A 20,919-nucleotide genomic window follows, 5' to 3' on the forward strand; every position below is an offset into this window, starting at 1 on the left:
CGATTAATCGAAAAAATAGTCGATAGATTAGTCGTTTATGAAAATAATCGTTAGTTGCAGCCCTAGAGTCAGCCTTTTCCCACATGAAAAAGATTAAGTCCAAACACCGTTCCACCATGACTGATGACCATTTGGTCTGCCTGACGCTGACTACCAGCAGCTACTGTCCGGACTATGCAACCCTGCTGGTTCCATGCAGTGAAGTCATCAGAGTAAAATGTAATGACCAAAAATGTACAGAATTGTATTGTGTCGTAAGGGTTCATGCAGTTATGCAAGGTACGCCAATATTGTAAATATAAAGTATACTCTGTATATTTATACATTAATAATGCTTTATATAGATATAAGCATTATTAATGTAGGTAGATCTTTTTGACTTGGTCATTTTAAAAGTAGCTCGTGAGCCAAAAAAGTGTGGGCACCCCTGGCCTAGATCATAGGAAACCTTCAGGGCCTGATTGTATAGAGACCCTTACTTTTTGAAATTGGCTGCTGATTATGTTGCAGAGCCACGTCCATATATTTTTAATGTGACAATGAAAAATAACGAAATACCAATGAATTGGAAATCTACCTTTGTTCTCCCAGGAGTTCTTGTAAAGCAATGCCATTTTATCAACCAACCAGTCAGGCTTTAGGAAAAAACATAGCACTATTACAGCTGCACTGAAAGTGGTAAATTACATTTGTGTTGCTCTTGACAAGAAGCAACACTGTGCGTCACTGTTTATTGATCTGTCCAAAGCATTTGACACAGTTGAGTATGATGTTTTAAGGCTGAGGCTCCTCAACTCTGGGCTCTCAGAGCAAGCGGTCGCTTGGTTCACGAGCTACCTTGAGAATAGGTCTCAGTGCATCCGATATGAGGGTCTGTATTGCTACCGTCTGTAAAGGTGTGCCACAAGGATCCGTATCAGGTCCACTTTTATTTACAATTTATATAAATAATCTGGGCCAAAATGTGGTGGACACTGACTGTCATTTCTATGCTGATGACACTGTGATATATTGCTGTGAGTCAACTCTTGTGCAGGCAATTGATCTCCTGCAAAATGCTTTTAATGTTGTTCAAGATACCCTTTTTCAACTGAAACTTGTTTTAAATACAGATAAGACTAAACTTATGTTGTTTTCAAACAGTCGGAATAGGTCACAGAATATCCCTTCGGTGGTCACTCTTGAAGGAAGTGAAATAGAGGTCGTTGACTCTTATAAATATCTGGGTATTCTGATTGATGACTCCCTCACTTTTCAGTCACATGTACAGGTGAAAAAGTTGAGAATAAAACTGGATTTTTATTTTTGAAATAAGCTGTGCTTTTCAAATGTAAAAAAAAGTGATTAGTTGCTGAACTGTAAAACATCACAGCCCTGTTTAGTTATGTCCACTTACTACTTCTCTTTAACTCAAAGAGCTCTGACAAGTTTTAGATTTGAACTTAACTGTTCAAGTTAAAACTTAGTTAAACTTACAATAATTACTTTTTTAGATTTGCTAGTGTTAATTAAACTTGGCTCTTTAAGTTATCAGTAAAAAAAAAAAAAAAAAGGAAAGACAGAAAAAGGTGGGAGTGAGGGTTTAAAAAAGCAAATGCTGTCATGTTTGTGTTTTAGGTAAACTGTCTTTTTTAAACCATGGCCAGGTTGAAGCTTGGCCATAATCTACTAGTTAAACACTGCAGATAAATCATATACTTGAATTCCAATGAAAATATAGGCATTTTATAGTAAACAAGAAAGGACTATTTCCACCGGCGGAGGGATTCTATTACCCTGACAACCTCCAGTGAATCGAGGCGGAGCAATTCACCGTTTCTGTCCACCTGCAACAAGAAGAGCCAACTGACCAGAGGATTCTTGTCGCTATGCTTGGGCGCATGAAGGTGAGTTTAAATTATGACTAAGTATTTTTCTTAATTAATAGCATGTGTAACGTTAGTAATGTAACACAGTTATGTAACTAGGTCGTGCTTTTCAATGGTCTGGAAAGGCTAACTTTGTGGCTTTAATGTTTAGCTAGCTTAACAATGTCCTTTAATAGTTTTACCCATGAACTTTTTTACACATACACCGCGCCCACACAGCAGAACGGGCACAGAGATGATGACACGGATTTGACAGAATCACCGTTGAGAAGCGCCGCCCGTCACCACCGCCGTCTCCCCGTTTCTGAATGAAACTGCTGCTGCTCCGCCTGAACCAGCGCTGACAGCGGCTTCATTGAGACGCTGTTGTGGGACTACGGATAATATTATGAACCCAGACACCATGGAGATTGATGTTCCGACATATGTGGAGTTTACACAAAAAGTATAAAGCAGAACTGGTGGTTATTTCCATGGTGGAAGGTATAATCGGTATCGTTTTACGGAGATACGCGAGACGCTGTTCCTGGAGGAGTCGGTGAAATTCACCGAGCTGTGTGCGGCTACGGATGATGTTATGAACCCAGACACGAGGGCGTTTCATGTTCCGACATGTTTGGGACTTCCACAACGAGTATAAAGCAGAACTAGTGGTTATTTATTCCATGGTCGATAGCGGAAATGAAAGCTTCGTCGCTTGTCTCTCTCACAGAGGCAAGCAACAGAGCTAAGCCACGCCCCTTTGGTCGCGCCGCAAATTCGCATTTGGTGTGAACACACTCTTTCTACTCGTGCGAGTAAACTTCCGCGGTGGACGCGGCGCCGCAAATTCGCGTCGCGTCCGGTGTGAACACGGCATTACAACACAAACGATACCTCTCTGTAATCGTAGTGATGCAGACAACAAGCTACAACCTTCATTTTACAAAAACGGGTTGTTCTCCGAGCTGTACGGATAACATTGGTCTCTATGTGCAGCCAGCTGTGAGACGAGTGTGCACAGGGGCGCAGGGACCGTCTGAAAAGTGCAATGCAGAAAATACATACAACAAAAATAATCAATGACTTCACTATTATGAATTGTAGCATTGCCAAAATAATGTCATACACCAATGGGCTCCCCCTTGGTTTATTACATTTGTTATTTTTGAAGAAATATGATTTCTATGAATTTCTATTAATATTTAATTAATATTAATATTCAATAGGGTCACAGTAATACAGTTGAAAAAGACAAAAATAATTTCTTACATCATTGGGCTCCCCCTTGTTGTACTACAGTTGTCCTTTTGAAGAAATATCATTTATACGTTTTTTTATAAATATTTATTAATATTAATATGCAATAGCGTCACAGTAATACAGTTGAAAAAGACAAAAAATCATGTCATACATCATTGGGCTCCCCCTTGTTGCACTACAGTTGTTGTTTTGAAGAACTATAATTTCTATGATTTTTTTATTAATATTTAATTAATATGCAATAGCGTCACAGTAATACAGTTTAAAAAGACAAACATCATTTCCTACATCAGTGGGCTCCCCCTTGGTGTACTACAGTTGTCCTTTTGAAGAAATATCATTTCTATGTTTTTTTAATAATATTTAATTGCAATTAATAAGCTATAGCGTCACAGTAATACAGTTTAAAAAGACAAAAATCATGTCATACATCATTGGGCTCCCCCTTGTTGCACTACAGTTGTTCTTTTGAAGAAATATCATTTCTATGATTTTTTATTAATATGCAATAGCGTCACAGTAATACAGTTTAAAAAGACAAACATCATTTCCTACCTCAGTGGGCTCCCCCTTGGTGTACTACAGTTGTCCTTTTGAAAAAATATAATTTCTATGTTTTTTTTAATAATATTTAATTGCAATTAATATGCTATAGCGTCACAGTAATACAGTTTAAAAAGACAAACATCATGTCATACATCATTGGGCTCCCCCTTGTTGCACTACAGTTGTTCTTTTGAAGAAATATAATTTTTATGAATTATTTTTAATATTCAATTGCAATTAATATGCAATAGCGTCACAGTAATACAGTTTAAAAAGACAAAAATCATGTCCTAGATCAGTGGGCTCTCCCTTGGTGTACTACAGTTGTCCTTTTGAAGAAATATCATTTATATGTTTTTTTTAATAATTATTAATATTTAATTAATATGCAATAGCGTCACAGTAATACAGTTTAAAAAGACAACAATCATGTCATACATCATTGGGCTCCCACTTGTTGCACTACAGTTGTTCTTTTGAAGAAATATAATTTCTATGATTTTTTAAATAATATTTATTCATATTTAATTAATATTAATAAGCAATAGTCACAGTAATACAGTTTAAAAAGGCAAAATCAGAGGCGCTGTTCAATCAAGAAACTGCACAATGAGGTGGAAATATAAATATGATTCTAACATCAACTACTCTACACAAATTACTTTGATTTAACTATATAACAAACTGTGTTGCATTAAACAATGCATCGATTAATTGAAAAGTTGATTCGTGCTGTGTACATAATATATACATCCATATTAAACTGCCTGTAGTCACTACTGTTGATAACATATCCATGTTTATTTATTTATATTGATTAATTACTGTTCTTCTAACATTAATGTTCTTCTAACATTATCTTTCTACGTGTTTGCATCATAGAAGACTGTAAATAAGAATATGTTGTACATGCTTTTATTTTGACATGAAAAGAATCGGCTTGTATTCCAAGTTTGGTTTTCTCGTTTTTGGATTCAGACGTCAGAAACAAAAAAACAGAAGTGGTTTTCCGTTTTCACGTTTTTGGTTTGAAACAGAAAACGAAGAAACCATGGTATTTCCGTAATTCCATATATTCGAATGAACAAACAAACGAACAAAACGTACACGGACCCACCCTCCGTAGCAAGTCGCCCACCATTTTGCCGAACCTAGAGCACTCATCCTGCAGTAGTTTCTGCTGTACCTCCAGCCTACGAGTGTCCAGGTTTCTCCATGAGTTTAGTGTCATTTGGCAGTCTTTATAGTCCTTCGAAGAGAAGTTGTACAGGTGGTCATATTTTCTGACCTCCTCGATTATTCTTTCTTCTACTTGGTCTATTGTTGCTACTGATCCACAAGAAGTTTAAAAACGGCGGTGTAGGAAGACAGACCGGAAGAAGCAACTGCCGGAAATTACGTTCTGAGCGGACCAATTACAGCGCTTACGGTCCGCGTCGACGCGACGCGTAGTTATGTTTTTTTGGAGGTGCGCGTCAGGCTACGGCGTAGGGGTCTGCGTCGACGGCGTAAGTACGCCGTCGACCTGACGGAGAACCATAGATTTTGGCTACAGATTCACGTTTTCACCAGTGTTCCAAAAAAATATTAATTACATGTTATACGCTGTTTAGAGTTAGTGTACGAAAGATAAAAAGGTGATTCCCTAAATAATATCTTTTACATTACTGTAAAAACATCTTCAAACAGCTGCATTTTCATTATTTACTTTTTTTTACAAGATTGGATTTGGACACATCGTGACAGCGTCATAATTGACCTTTGCCCAATACTCAGTACTGGGTAGAGCTTGAATGCATCATGTAACAAGTCAAGGCGACTTGAATGTGTTACGAAAGACGGTCCTTGGAATGGATCATGGTTATCTGGATCGTGGTCCATGTCTACTACTCATTATATGAATCATTTCTGTCATATTCATTGAATGTGCTGTAACTCTGTTACGTTGTTCATTCTGGTCACATGACATATATTGCTTCTGTCTATCCGGGGAGAGGGATCCTACTCTGTTGCTCTCCTGAAGGTTTCTTCCTTTTCTGTTTTTTGGGGAGTTTTTCCTGATCCGATGTGAAGTCCTGGGACAGGGATGTCGTATGTGTACAGATTGTAAAGCCCTCCGAGGAGAGTTTGTAGTTTGTGATTCTGGGCTATACAAAATAAACTGAATTGAATAAAGGCGTGTCCCTCTTGGTGTCCAACTCCATTCTACATCACTGTTGGGATGGATGCTCTTCGTCATTTCTCATCTCCATTAATGTTGCAGCTTCTAAAGGTGGAGCTAATCTTACTTTATATACTAAATAATTAAGCTATATACTACTCAATTATTCGTTATAGTTTATTAGTTGATTCATATTTGGTGTTAAGAATCAGAATCTGCAAAGTAGCCTAATTCAAGTACCACATTTTACCCTAAAATGGCTACATTTCCGTTATATTATATTGTTTTATTGTATATTAAAAATATATATTTATCCATGATTCCAGACCATGATTTAAGTATTTGAGTTCAGGACATCTCTGATCTCATCCATATATTATTACTTTTTTCATTTTCAGATTCTACTAAGTAAAAATCCCACGTTTGAACGTTGTATAATTTTGGATTAATTTTGTTAATCTTGTCTCCTGACACCGGGGGTCCAGTTCTCCTGGGTCTTGTCGCTTCGCATAACCAACTGCTTCTCAGCAGCTCAACCACATCCCCTACCTCCACATAGCCTCTTCACCTCTCGGCCTGCTGCGCCAGACCTCTTCTTTTATGCCACTAATCCTGGCAAAGCTCACACAAAACTATTTCCCCCTATACTATAAGTAGTACCTATGGGGGAAATAGTTTTCATCCCACATCAAAGTGATATGAAAAGGCTTCTTTTGCTTGTCTGGAAGGGACTCTGACATAGGAGTCAAAAGCCCCTTTTATACAGACTCAGCAATATTCCAAAAAGAGGTTCCTTCATTACTGCAGCTCTGGCTGGTCTGAGTGAAGGTGATATGGTTGAGCCGCTCATAAGCAGTTAGTTAGAAGAAGCAGGTAGGTGAATCAAAGGACAAATGTGGGACTTTTACTTGAGATCACAAAAAATAAAACAGTAAAAATGTATGTAGTCTGATTGTGTCAGTCATGGTTTGGAATTAGGAGAAATGTATTTTTATAGCACCTCAAACATTTAAAGATGGACCTATACCATGGTAGGAATGTGGGACTTGTGCTTTAGGACCTTTTTTAATACCATATTTTATCATATTAAAAAATTCAAACAGATCCCCTGCGTCATCCCTTTTATTGCATGCATTAACAACTTAAGTAGTTTATCATATCATAGAGAAGCCTTCCCCCAAAAAAGGGAATGAGCAGCAGAGAACATGGACGTTTGTATCAGCAGAGCAGCAGGAGATTATACATTTATTACAATTATATTCACAGAACTTTACCATTATATATTTTTTAATTTGAAATGGCACCTGCAGCATTTATTGTTTTCTTTTCATAAGCAAAACCATTAGGTGCAGGGCATCAAGAGTCTCCAGCTGGCTGACGTCATTACTTCCACACACTGACCTCCTCCGAACGGGAGCAGACTGCAGCACGCAGACACGTTCACTCTCCTCGGCAGAATGGGGAGGAAGATGTCTGCCTCAAATGTCTCCAACAACCTGCCTCCCGCTGTCGAGAGCGTTCACCAGCTACACGGGGACAACTCACCGAGGCACCATCAAGTGGAGCGCGGGGTTGTATGTGTGTGGAAGCTCGCTCACTCCTCCCGGGAGACAGCAGGCTGCTTCACAACAACACTTCCTGTTTTTGCACGACATGTGACCCAAGTAGCCAATCAGGAGCGAGGAGGACTTCGGCTGAGGTAAAGCGCCGAGGTGTTCTCAACAGAGTCCTGTTTCCTCTTCCTAACGGGTTAAAGTGGCTCGTGATGAAAGCATGTGCAGCAGCACAGTATGACAATAGTCAGGTCAAAGATAATGAAGGTTATGCTCTATCATATCTTTTGATTTAATTAAGCAAAAATAAATAAATAAAATGTTTAAATCCTGATCATGTTTATTTTTAAAAATCTTAAAATTAATTAAATATAATAGATATTTAATTCAGTCAAAAAAGAAGATTATTTGATTAAACAATCACAAATGAATGTACTACTTTGATTTAATTAGTCAATTATTGATTAATTAATCAAATTAAATACGTTCAATTAATAAATAGCAGCAAGATTTGCTCATTTGATCTCACCTTTTCAGCAGTGAAACAGTTGGAACCATCAGATAGGTGTTTGTCTTGACACGTGCTGTTTTTTATTTACCACTATCAAGAACATTTATTTGTTTAGATGTCAAAAGAAGTGATGGTTTTCACATTGGCTTTCACAAGGGAAATACATATTTAAAAGGGGTAAATCCATAGTTTGAAGGAAAATAAACAAACTGTGGCAGCAGTATTGGGCTCATGAGACTAAAGAAAGATACTTGCATGAAAAGCAAACTAAAGTAGGAGGGGTAAGAAGTAGTGGAACCAACAATATAACAAGTACTCATGAGTAGATTAGGAATTGGTCATAGAAGCTTCAACACGTTGTCATTAGTATCTAGAAAAGAAGACGTTAGTATACCATCCTAGACTAGAGTGTAAAAAAAATCACAAGTTACACATTTGTCTCAGAGGATAAAATCTAAGTTAATGTGGTATGTATGGTATTTATTCATGTATTATTATTGCGTTTGTGTGGCTGGTCAACACTCCGTAGCAGAAGGTGGCGGTAATGCACCAATAAACTGGATACCAACCGCCGAAAACTAGAAGAAGAAGCCAGAAGAAGAAAAAACGCAGAAGAAGGAAAACAAATAGAAGTAAAAGCAGCAGATTAGAGCACGCGCACCTGTATGCGCGCGAGGGGGCGGGAAGGGAAGTAGACCGGAAGTAGAGAGGAAGTATGGAGAGCCCTGAGTTCTCCTTCACTCTGGCTTATGTCGTCCTCTCCCTCTGCTTCGTGTTTACACCCAACGAGTTCCGCTCGGCCGGTTTCACCGTCCAGAACCTGTTCTCGTCCTGGCTGGGCAGTGAGGACCTGGGCTTCATCCAGTACCACGTCCGGAGGACCAGCATGACGGTGCTGGTCCACTCCGCGCTGCCTCTAGGTAAACTCTGACGCGCACACCCGGAAATAATAGTATTCTGTTGCCGACGTGAATACATAACTATCAATATTAATCATAAATTACCGACATTGAGTAAATAACTATGTCAATATGCTGAGAGTAGCTCTTGCTGTGTGGAGGGTGAGTGTCTGACACACTGGCGTCAGCTACTTGTGACGTCAGAGATTCCGTCCCATAGACACGCAGGGGGACAGCTCGGGTGACGTCATGCATTCACAGAGCTACACCTCCTGTCCTCGTCAACTAGGCTGCATCCCACGCCTCCTAACTGCTCCCTGTTTCCCTCACTTGAGTCTTTTCCTTGCGTCTTAGTCCCTCCCACCAGGGACGCATGAGAGAAACCATGTGAGGAGAGAGGACACTAGGAGGGATGACACAAGGAGAGAGAGGACACATAGAAATATGTTTAAGAGACATGAGACGTCCTTTCCTGTGAAGCGCCATGTGAAAAGCGTTGTCGGCTGCTGATCATATCTGGTCACAGCTGATCACATCTGGATCAGCTGTCAGTCGCTTTAACAGCTGAGAGACTTATGATGGAGTTTTTGTCTGAACACATTATCAGTGTAATGGAATAGTTTCCCGGTCCAGACAGTTTTTTGCGAACATTCCAATAACGATTCACTTAAAATATTGATAAAAGTGATCGTATAATGTTTTCAGTTGATTTTATGGCGTTAAACTACTACTTATACTAATAAAGACACAGTTATTATCAATGTCAGAGTGGATTTGTTTTCTCTGTAGTCTGTTGCCTGTTAAACAAACTGCATTGAGTAGGCATACACTGTGTGGTATCTATACACAGTGTGTGGTATTTGTTCTGTGTCCTGCTTATACACGCAGGATCTACCGGCGGAATGCGTTTGTCTTATTTATTAATTATTTACGTCTGTATGTTTTAAAATACTGATTGTGAAATCATTATAAAATAACCCACAATATGATTATGGTTTCTCTTCAACATTGGAATTATGTTTTTAGGCTCAATGTTTTCAGGTTAAACTTAAATTATATAACTCATCAAACCCGACACTCAGGAACAATCAGCCTCACGTGACTGAATGAAAGACGATGTAGAAAGTGTTTTAACCAGATGGAGACTCAGAAAACACTCTAATATACTGAAGACGATCACAGATTAAACTCAACCCTGGTAGGAAACTCCAGGATCGTGCTGCAGCGTCCAATCACATAACTGATGAACAGTGATGGGCATGTCCAGCGTTAAAACACTTCCTGGAAGCCGGCTCTCGTGGCTCCTCTGACACAGCTGCATTTTTGGAACTCTGGCAGATTGTTCATGAGAACATATTCATTTACTTTTGATTGAATTCATAACGGGCTGCACGGTGGCCAGCACCGTTCAGCCTGCGTGGTCCTGATGGGGCTGCTGTTCATATCATATCAGGTGTGTGGTGCTCATGTCTAAGTGGTTGTGGTCCATCTCTCCAGGTTACTACATGGGGATGTGTGTCGCCGCTCCAGAGAAAAACCTGGGATACGTTCACCAGGTCAGCATCCCTCATTCTGGACACTCATTGATGTTTAGGTTGTACTTTCACTACTTCATTCCTGCTAATGTACACATCTTTGCATCCAATTAAGACCCGTATGCACAGTATCACCCGTATGCACGGTATCACAAACATTTACCACAATTTGTTTCCACTTTCCCGTTTGACCCCGCCATAAAGACAGACACCCTATTAACAAGTTAGTAATGTATGTATTGGCATCACAACCATCATTTGTTCATTTATTCAACTGAAAGCTTCGCACACCAAAGCCATAGTGTTATAGTCACTCTGCCTGCTTTACACATATCGTCCACTAAGCTGCAATGCTTTTTATGATGTTTTTGTTATAACCATTTCTTTCCTTTAGTGATGGCTTGTTATATCTGGCCACAGGGACTACGGTTAAAATTTAGCCTCAGCTAAGACTGACACAGTTACCCCTGGCTTGATTGATGTGTACGGTCCCTGTTCAAATAAATAAATGAAATGCTTCAGGAAGCTTCATCTCTTGGGGGGTCGTCCTGAGACCACAAGGTCGCCGGTTCCATCCCGGGTCTCCCCATAGTTTGCATGTTGAAGTGTCCTTGAGCAAGACACTGAAGCCCCAGTTGCTTCACAGCAGCCCACTGCACCTAAATTACTAAGAATGGGTAACAATGCAGAGGATAGTTTCCCCACTGTGGGATTGATAAAAGATTATTATTATTATTATTATTATTATTATTAATAATCTCATAATGAGTTTACGGGCCGCTGGTAACACTTACCAGTACAGCACTTTACATACGGAAAGGAAAATAAACACAAACATGTTTCCCATTCACTGGTGTTGGACACAAACGCCGACACATGTGATCACCACAAAGAGACACACATGATCATCACAAAGACGGACACATGTGATCATTACAGTCTTCCACGGAGTCCGCCATCTTCCACCTCCATGTTTCTACGGCAGCCCAGAACGGACAAACTGAACACTTGCTGTAGAGAGAGCCTTGAGCGTTTTACGTTATCTGAAGGCAGAGATGCATTCTGAAACCCGGTGCTAAATAATGAAAGATCATAATATTGATAAATACCACTATGCATACCACTATATTAATTGGTTGCTAAAAACACAACATGGCGACGGCTAAATCCCTGACCTCGAGGCTTCAAAACATCAGTCCCACGACTACGTCCACTTCTTCTCTACAGTCTGTGGTTGCAACCTGCCACAAACCACTAGATGCCACTAGAGCGTACACACTGTTCCCTTTTTAAGTGCAATGCTTAGTATCTTTGAATGATCATTAACGGAAAATAGGATATGTCCTTAGGCCAATATTTTGATGATAATCATAATGATATATAATTTCAGTCCAGATGTTGTGACTCAAAGCTTTGAGAGATTATTTTCCATTTTTGCCTCTGCAATCTTTGACTAACGTATGTCCTGGACCTGATGAAGGATGGACATTGTTCTTGAACAAGTTCTCAGCTGTGTTGTCATGTTGCGTCTCAGCAGGTGAGTGACAGCTGGAGAGCGTTTCTACTCCTGTCTCTCTGCATCCAGTTGACCAGCTGGACGCTGGTCATCTACTGGTCTCGCCGCCACTGGACCAACCACCCGATCAGCCGGGCCTTACAGGCCCACATCCAGCCTCCTCACGCCGGCTGGGGCTCAGTGGCATCCAGCGTCAACACGGAGTTCAGGCGCATAGACAAGTTTGCTACGGGGGCGCCTGGAGCCAGAGTCATCGTCACCGACAGCTGGGTGTTGAAGGTGAACACCAAACTTAGATGTGTCCAAGCTGCGGCCCGCGGGCCACGTGCTGGCCAACATATTTATACGAGGGATTTCAAAATTGTATCTACAGTTGGCCTGCTGGCTTTATTAAGATGCAGTTCTTAATGTAAACACTAGGTGTCCGTATCACTACATGTGTAGATTGCCTGATGCCATCAAGGAAGTCAAACTCCTGTGGGAGAAATTGTGTTGACTTGCAGCTGTGACAGGTGAGCAGAAAGGGAATGATATTGTTGGTGTTCAGCAAAGGAAAGGCCCAGAAATTAAGCCCTCTGCACCACAGCGCCCTGCTCGGGGGTTAGATCTCACCCGATCAATAGCGCTGAACCAGCAGTAGTTTCAGGCTTTTCCCCACATGCAACTCCCTCTGTCAGAGTACTACAGGGGTCTGGAGAAGGGATCAAATCGTCTTACTGCAGAGTCACGCTTACAGCACAGAGTGCTTGTTAGTTAGTATCTTCAATGAAAAAGCACATTGCCCAAGGTTCAGTACTTCTTAGTCCTTGCAGCCCATGGCATGACAAGTTAAGACACTGCTGCTATAAAGGAAAACACATTTGTGTTATAAGATATTTGCAGCCATATGCATTTGTAATGGGTAGAGCTTGAATGCATCATATCACAAATCAAGGCCACCTCCGTTAGCGTTCGAAAAGCTTATTTTGGCATATTTGAGGTGCTATAAACATCCGTTTATACAAATGTACAAATCATGAAAGCAAACAAAATATCTATCTATCTATCTATCTATCTATCTATCTATCTATCTATCTATCTATCTATCTATCTATCTATCTATCTATCTATCTATCTATCTAGCTCGCTCGCTCGCTCGCTCGCTCGCGATCTGGGTCGTTTGAATGTGTTTACCATGAATGTCAGTAAATGTCGGTGCACTAAAAACTCTCATTTGACCACGGAGGTCCGAGTGTCTGTTGAGTTGAGCGCAGTCTCAGGTTGCTGGTGGTGGAATGGTCGGCTAATTGTAGCTTACATGTCTGGAGGTTCCACATCTACTGACCAACCGGTATCTCTAAATGGGGTTCTTTAGATTGCTCCAAGTGTAAATCAGTCCCTCGGCAGCCGAGGTGTGTGCCATCGCTACGCTTGTTGATGAAATACTGCCCGTTCAGCAGCTTGAGCTTCAGCTTCAGTGCCTTCGGTGCAGCGCCTTCGGTGCAGTGCAATGTGTGACACAGGCAGCCATGGTAGTGTGTGTGTTTTCCATAGATGAATGTTCATTACAAATCATCATCATCACTTTTAGTATTCTAATCTTTTGATTTGGATTTAGAATGTTTAAAAGGCATGAAGAGTTCTTCTCCTTACGATAAACCCCTCTGGTGCCTTTATTACCCACCTGGGACACTACCAGTCATCAAGCTACATTTTAGGTGATGGAATGTGAAGATAATGATAATAATAAATCAACAACTTGTTACTTGAGTGCCCACGTAGCGGGGTGTAGTCCAGTAAAACCACACCAAATGTTTTCACACTATCTTTCTGTCATCGGGTTGGTTCGCGTCTCATTTACAATTTAAAAATTTGAAGTTTTCTAAATTAGAAATAAAACAAACAAAAGAGAATTGTCATTTGTCCACATGCCTGACCGTGTCCGTCCTTCTGCAGGTGACCACATATCACGTCTACATGGCCTTACAGACTGAAAGTCATGTTACAGTGATAGAGTCCAGGCAGCACCAGCTGAGTCCAGACCTGGCCTCTCCAACACAGATCTTGACCATGAGAGTGAACAGCATCAACCCAGCAGTCAAACCCTTTGATATCAGGTGTGTGTGTGTGTGTGTGTGTGTGTGTGTGTGTGTGTGTGTGTGTGTGTTTGTGCGTGTGCCTCTGTGTGGTATTGAGCTTTTAGGAAAAAACAGCATATGACATGTCTGTCCCTCTGTTTCCAGGCTCATCTCTACAGAGTATGCAGAGCTCAGGGAGATGCTGCACGCTCCCATCAGGAACTCTCCCAATGTAGTGATCCTCCAAACCATGAGTGAACTCTTCCTGGAAACATTCAGAGCTCAGGTTGACCTCAATCAACCGTACACACTCCCCAGTGGACAGGTACACGACTGTCTCTGTGTGTGTAAATCCTGAGCACATGGAGAATGATTCAGAAGAATATTCTCTCTCCATACACAGGAAGTGGAGCCATGTATAGGATGCATGCAGGTTCCTGCAAACAGCAAGCTGCTCAGACTCTGCCAGGCAGAAGGTAGGTGTGAGTGTGAGAGAGAGAGAGAGATACACTACCGTTCAAAAGTTTGGGGTCACTTAGAAATGTCCTTATTTTTCAAAGAAAAGCACTGTTTTTTTCAATGAAGATAACATTAAATTAATCAGAAATACACTATACATTGTTAATGTGGTAAATGACTATTCAAGGTGGAAACGTCTGTTTTTTAATGAAATATCTACATAGGTGTATAGAGGCCCATTTCCAGCAACTATCACTCCAGTGTTCTATTGGGACATTGTGTTTGCTCATCGCATAGAAGACTAATGGATGATTAGAAAACCCTTGAAAACCCTTGTGCAATTATGTTAGCACAGCTTAAACAGTTATGCTGGTGAGAGAAGCTATAAAACTGGCCTTCCTTTGAGCTAGTTGAGTATCTGGAGCATCACATTTGTGGGTTCCATTATACTCTCAAAATGGCCAGAAAAAGAGAACTTTCATGTGAAACTCACCAGTCTGTTCTTGTTCTTAGAAATGAAGCCTATTCCATGCGAGAAATTGCAAGGAAACAGAAAATGTGTCTGGGTGATCCCAAACCTTTGAACGGTAGTGTATGTTCGGACCATTTTTCTTTTTTTGCAAATACCGTGACCATAACTTGTGTATTGATATATTTACAGCGGGTGAAATAAGTCTGGAGCACGTCACCATTTTAAATATTTTTCTCAAGGAGCTATTGACATGAAATGTTCACCAAATGTCGGTAACAACCCAAGACATTCATACATACAAAGAAAATCAAACAAATAAATTCAGAAATTAAGTGATGTGTAATAATGTGAAATGACACAGGGAACAAGTATTGAACACGCTGACTGAAATGTATTTAATGATTGGTACAAAAGCCTTTGTTGGTTCAAGATGCCTCCTGTTCGTGTGTGTGTATGTATATATATGTATATGTATATATATATATATATATATGTATATATATATATCTCCTGTATGAGAAACTAGTCTCATGCGTTGCTCAGGTGGGATTTTGACTCATTCTTCCACACAAACAGTCTTCAAATCTTGAAGCTTCTATGAACTCTGATCTTTAGCTCTTTACATAGATTCAACCTTATTGTTGAAACATACTGATGCATTGGTTACAGAAGGATTTCTAAACTTCTGAATGTTCCAGTGAGCATTGTTGGGGCCATAATCCGGAAGTGGAAAGAACATAATTTCACCATAAACCGGTCACGACCAAATGCTCCTCGCAAGATTTCTGACAGAAGAGTGAAAATAATGATCAGAAGAGTTGTTCAAGAGCCAAGGAGATCTTTAGAAAGACCTGGAATCAGCAGGTCCAATTGTTTCAAAGTAAACAATACCTAATGCATCAACACATGGCCTGTCTGCACACTCACCACCAAGACTCCGCTGCTGAAGAAACATGTTGAAGCTGGTTTAAAGTTTGCTGCACAACATTTAGACATCCTGTGGAACACTGGGAGAATATAGTCTGGTCAGAAGAGACCACAATGTAACTCTCTGGATGCCATAATACACCATGTTAGGAGGTCAAAGGCCACGGCCCACCACCCCAAGAACACCAGACAAAATCCCACCTGAGCAACGCATGAGACTAGTTTCTCATGCAGGAGACGTCTTGAAGCAACAAAGGCTTTTGTACCAAGTATTTAATATTAAAAAAAATATTCAGTCGGCGTGTTCAATACTTTAGTCATTCCATTTTATTACACGTAATTTAATTTCTGAACTTATTTGTTTGCTTTCTTTGTATGTCTGGATTACTTGGGTTGTTACCGACATCTGGTGAACATTTCATATCAAAAGCTCCTTTAGAAAAATATTTACTGAGAGAAATGAAGTGTTCAATACTTATTTCACCCGCTGTAAATACAGTATATACATATACACAGTATGTACTCTGACTACACCAGCCCAAAGTCAATCTAAATGTTCTTCTTTTACTTTGTTAGTGGTTATTTGCATAAAAAAACAAGATTTAAGTGATTAAGACATAAAATGATGATACATGATTGTATTCTTGTATAAGTACTTGCAGGGTGTGAATGGGTGAATGATGACATGTAGTGTGAAAGTGCTTTGAGCGATCAGAAGACTAGAAAAGTGCTGTACATTAAAAGTACAGTCCATTCACCATTTAACCACAGCTGTGTCGTACTAGTTTGCACATGTGCAGTAGCGATGTACAGATTAGTGAGTGAGTGAAGTATGTTGTTGTTCCTGTGGAGATAAATGACCTTCTAACTTGATATCTCATCAGTGCATTGACTCGCATTCTCGCCAATACCTGATCCAGGATCGGAGACATTTCTGATACTAGTTTTGGTATCAGAACAACTCTGGTGTGTGATGGCTATTAATGGGATTATGTCTTGTGAACATGAAAGTCCTGTTGTGTCCCTGCCTTTAGTTGTCTGGCTTTGTTGTTCATGGCTGTCTGTGTGATTGTGATTCTGACCCTGTGACTTGTGTGTTCGTAGGAGCGGATAACGAGTCCGAGTGCCAGCAGTGTTTCTGCAGACCCATGTGGTGTCTGTCCTGTCTGGGTCGATGGTTTGCCAGCCGCCAAGACCAGCAAAGACCTGAGACCTGGTTGTCCAGCAGAGTCCCCTGTCCCACCTGTAGAGCCAAATTCTGTATACTGGACATCTGTGCTGTCCACTAACGAGACTAAACGGATCCAAACCGACTTTTCCCGCTCAAAATCACGTGTGTTTGTGAGCAGCGTTCAGCAGCAAACCTTCTGAGCGAGAAGCAGTGGACAGGACACTGGACTGAACGTAGACCTGCTCATTCTGTGCTTTCCATAATAATAATGAATAAGGAGTGATCATGAAAAACATTTATGGTGTACATGGCATGATCAATGTGACATTTGGAGAGAAATGCTTGTTTGAGCCCCAATCAGATAAGAGGTTTGCTATCTGTTGCCATGACCAGGATATGTTGAGGTCAGCACAAAGAGCCTGCTTCAACTGACTTACTACTCAACATCAACATGTAAAAGCAACTCTCGGGTGATCATATGAATAGCCAATCAGAACCAAGGATTCAACTAGCATTTGCCTCATTGCCTTTTTTTTCTTCTCCAAAATCCTTATTTGTTCCCAGTGATTAACGTTGTCCTGCAGAAGTGTTGATACTTAGCATGGCTGAATTTAAGCGATTTGAATGGCCTCATTTGGGTGACAATTTGAAAAGTAAATACTATCTTACTGTATGAATAATATTGTATGCAGTTAAGATCAGATGCAGTTGCTGCATTAAGCGCTATGCCGACAGGTAGCAGCCACTTAATACTAATAACAAGCATTCCTATATGAATACAAAATATTCCTGTTTTCTTATAGTCATAACCTGAGTTTACACAATAAGGCACTTAATAAAATACAAATACAAACAAAGAGTTAAACACAAAACTCAGAACACAATCAATCAATCAAACTTTGTTTCAGAATCAGGGTCCAGATGGTACAAAACAATAAATAGAATAAAATACCGACAAAAGCACAATTTAAAATACATAGACCTGCCAATGTCTTATACATAGACTGCTGTACCAATGTCTCCCACAGCTGGGACTGGTAGCGTGTAGTACTCAACTTTTATGTTTGATAAAACCAAGATGATTTAATTTTCTGAGTCATTAACTCAAAAGATACATTTATACATAAGATTTCTTAAAACAGTTTGGAAAGCATTAACTCCTTTACTCACAAACATTTCACTGGTACTACACCATCTCTGTCTCTTCAGTAATATTCTCATGGCGTCTGTAGGCTTGCTTTCTTGTGTGTACAATATGCTCTAAACAGGGACATCTTCACTCCATCTGTACACATACTAAATGCATACATTCTACGTCATTGCCTATAAATATCATCATCGGTCATCTGTTCTGTAATAAAATGTCCAAGATTATGGTCACTATTCAATTCAGTTTATTTTATACAGCCCAACATCATAAATACAAATTTGCCTCAGAGGGCTTTATAATCTGTACACGTAACATCCCTGTCCCGGGACCTCACATCGGATCAGGAAAAACTCCCCCAAGTAAAGATAGTAAAAAAACATTTCACAGAGGAAAAAAAGGGAAGAAACCTTCAGGAGAACACAGAAGGGTTGTTATCAGACAATTTGAAGTCAGGGCATTTTAGACTTTTGCCCTCCTTTTGTTTCACAGATCAAGATAGCACTCTTACTGGCATTGTATTCGATATCCTGTTCCACACCAGAGACAGTACTTGTAGTGAGGAGCTGCTGGAGACCAACACTACACGGACTAAGAATCACAAGATTATCTGCAGGCATAATATGATTAACTAAAGTATTACCAATCATGCACCCAGTGTATTACAGGCCTTCAGCTGCTTGGACAATATATAGATCAAAAATAACTGGGGACTAATCCTTGTCGGACACCATTGTTAACCACAAATGGGTCTGAGACTCTTTGGCCCCTTGTTACTTGCATTGTCAGGTGGTTACCAGTAAGCCAGAACTCTCACATGTATTTGGGAACACCTCTTTGACCTTAATTTAATGACTTTTTGTGATTAACACGCTTTGGAGGTGTCAATAAAACACATGAGAACGGATGAGTTTTGACCTCTATAATTGTTGACAATTTTCTTACAGGCATATTTACACAAGCCAGTTGTCCAATCTCCACGCTTACGGACGCACAGACTTTGAGGCCATGGACACGTATAACAACCTGTAACATGGACACATGTAACAACCTGTAACATGGACACATGTAACAACCTGTAACATGGACACATGTAACAACCTGTAACATGGACACCTGTAACATGGACACATGTAACAACAACCTGTAACATGGACACATGTAACAACCTGTAACATGGACACATGTAACAACCTGTAACATGGACACATATAACAACCTGTAACATGGACACATGTAACAACCTGTAACATGGACACATGTAACAACCTGTAACATGGACACATGTAACAACCTGTAACATGGACACATGTAACAACCTGTAACATGGACACATGTAACAACCTGTAACATGGACACATGTAACAACCTGTAACATGGACACATGTAACAACCTGTAACATGGACACATGTAACAACCTGTAACATGGACACATGTAACAGCCTGTAATGTGCTTCCTCGCCTCAAGTTTCCTTTGAACGTGGCTGTGTCTGGAGCCGCTCCTACCTCCTGCCATGGCCTTGCTGATGCCCCTCCTCTTTACCTCCTTCTGCTGACATGGATTGAGGTTATCTGGGTTGTGGTCCATGCCTATCACTCATTATATGAATAATTTCTGTCATATTCATTGAATGTGCTGTAACTCCGTTAAGTTATTAATTCTGGTCACATGACATTTATTGCTTCTGTCTATCCGGGGAGAGGGATCCTCCTCTGTTGCCCTCCTGAAGGTTTCTTCCCCTTTATTCCCTGTGAAATGGTTTTTATCATCTTTATTTGGGGGAGTTTTTCCTGATCTGATGTGAGGTCCCGGGAAAGGGATGTTATGTGTACAGATTGTAAAGCCCTCCATGACAAATTTGTATTTGTGATTTTGGGCTGTACAAAATAAACTGAATTGAATTGAACATGGAAACATGTAACAACCTGTAGCATGTATTAACATATGAAACTTACAATTCATCTTACCTCGCTGATCATTCAAATTCGACAAAAGGAAAATAACAGTCAAAACCGTCTTTGTCAATCTTTCAACTGTTCCAACAATCAACTCTGGTTTGACACTTTGAAAAAGAGACTGAATAAGAAATGTAGATAAAAACACCACCGTAAGAGTTCAACTCTTTAACCCTGCTTCTGACGTCAAAGGTGACTCCCAAGAAAAGAAAACAGAAAGGCTACCATTCTAATGGCCATGGGAAAGAAGACTGTCGCCTATTTTTAGTGGTATTTCAAGCAAAAAAAACACATGAATATACATAATGTTGGTGGGGAAAGGGTTTAATACCCTTATATGAGGTGCAAGAGGAACTTCGAGGCTCTTAGGGATGTGTTGTCAACAGACTAAAATACTGCCCTTTTGTCTTCATCTTATTTTCTCACCCATGTGTCTGTATTAGAGGAGCAAGTTATAATCTCAATTACCTCCTGCTACCAGTCGCATTTTTATTTGATGCATGCCCATTGAATCATGGCTTGTGTGGCTCTGTATAGGAGCTTGGTCAAGTCTGATCAAAAACAGTGATGATCCGAGCATCACAGCTGTTGGCAATTATCTATGATGGAAGGCAGTGACGAGGAGTGCTGTTCTCTCCTCAGTATGCAGATTATAGTTTAAAATAAATAACAGATCAGTGGAGGAAAAAGCTGTGATAATAGAAAAAAACAATTTCTAATGCCTATTTTATTGTTTTAATTAGATTTTTTTCAATACAACTTTTTTCTACCAACACAAGCATTTCAATGCCAGTGTTTCCTTTTGTCCGCTCAGGTCTCTTTTTCAATGCCAAAGTTGACTCACTGTTGTAGCTTCATAATGGTCAGGCAGAGAGGTTCTCATGAAAGATGGCATTAA

General features: G+C 40.1%; 1 protein-coding gene across 1 annotated transcript; it reads left to right on the forward strand.

The window, feature by feature from the left end:
• Positions 1-8,534: 8,534 nt before the first annotated feature.
• Positions 8,535-18,971, forward strand: tmem129 (transmembrane protein 129, E3 ubiquitin protein ligase). Its single transcript, XM_079229061.1, has 7 exons — positions 8,535-8,801; positions 10,278-10,336; positions 11,850-12,110; positions 13,767-13,927; positions 14,054-14,213; positions 14,292-14,364; positions 16,851-18,971. Exons 1-7 carry the CDS (start codon positions 8,597-8,599, stop codon positions 17,033-17,035), a joined length of 1,104 nt encoding a protein of 367 aa, XP_079085187.1. The 5' UTR covers positions 8,535-8,596; the 3' UTR covers positions 17,036-18,971.
• The last annotated feature ends 1,948 nt before the right edge of the window (positions 18,972-20,919 follow it).

Source organism: Taurulus bubalis, assembly GCF_910589615.1.
Source record: "Taurulus bubalis genome assembly, chromosome: 13".
Lineage (NCBI taxonomy): Eukaryota > Metazoa > Chordata > Actinopteri > Perciformes > Cottidae > Taurulus > Taurulus bubalis.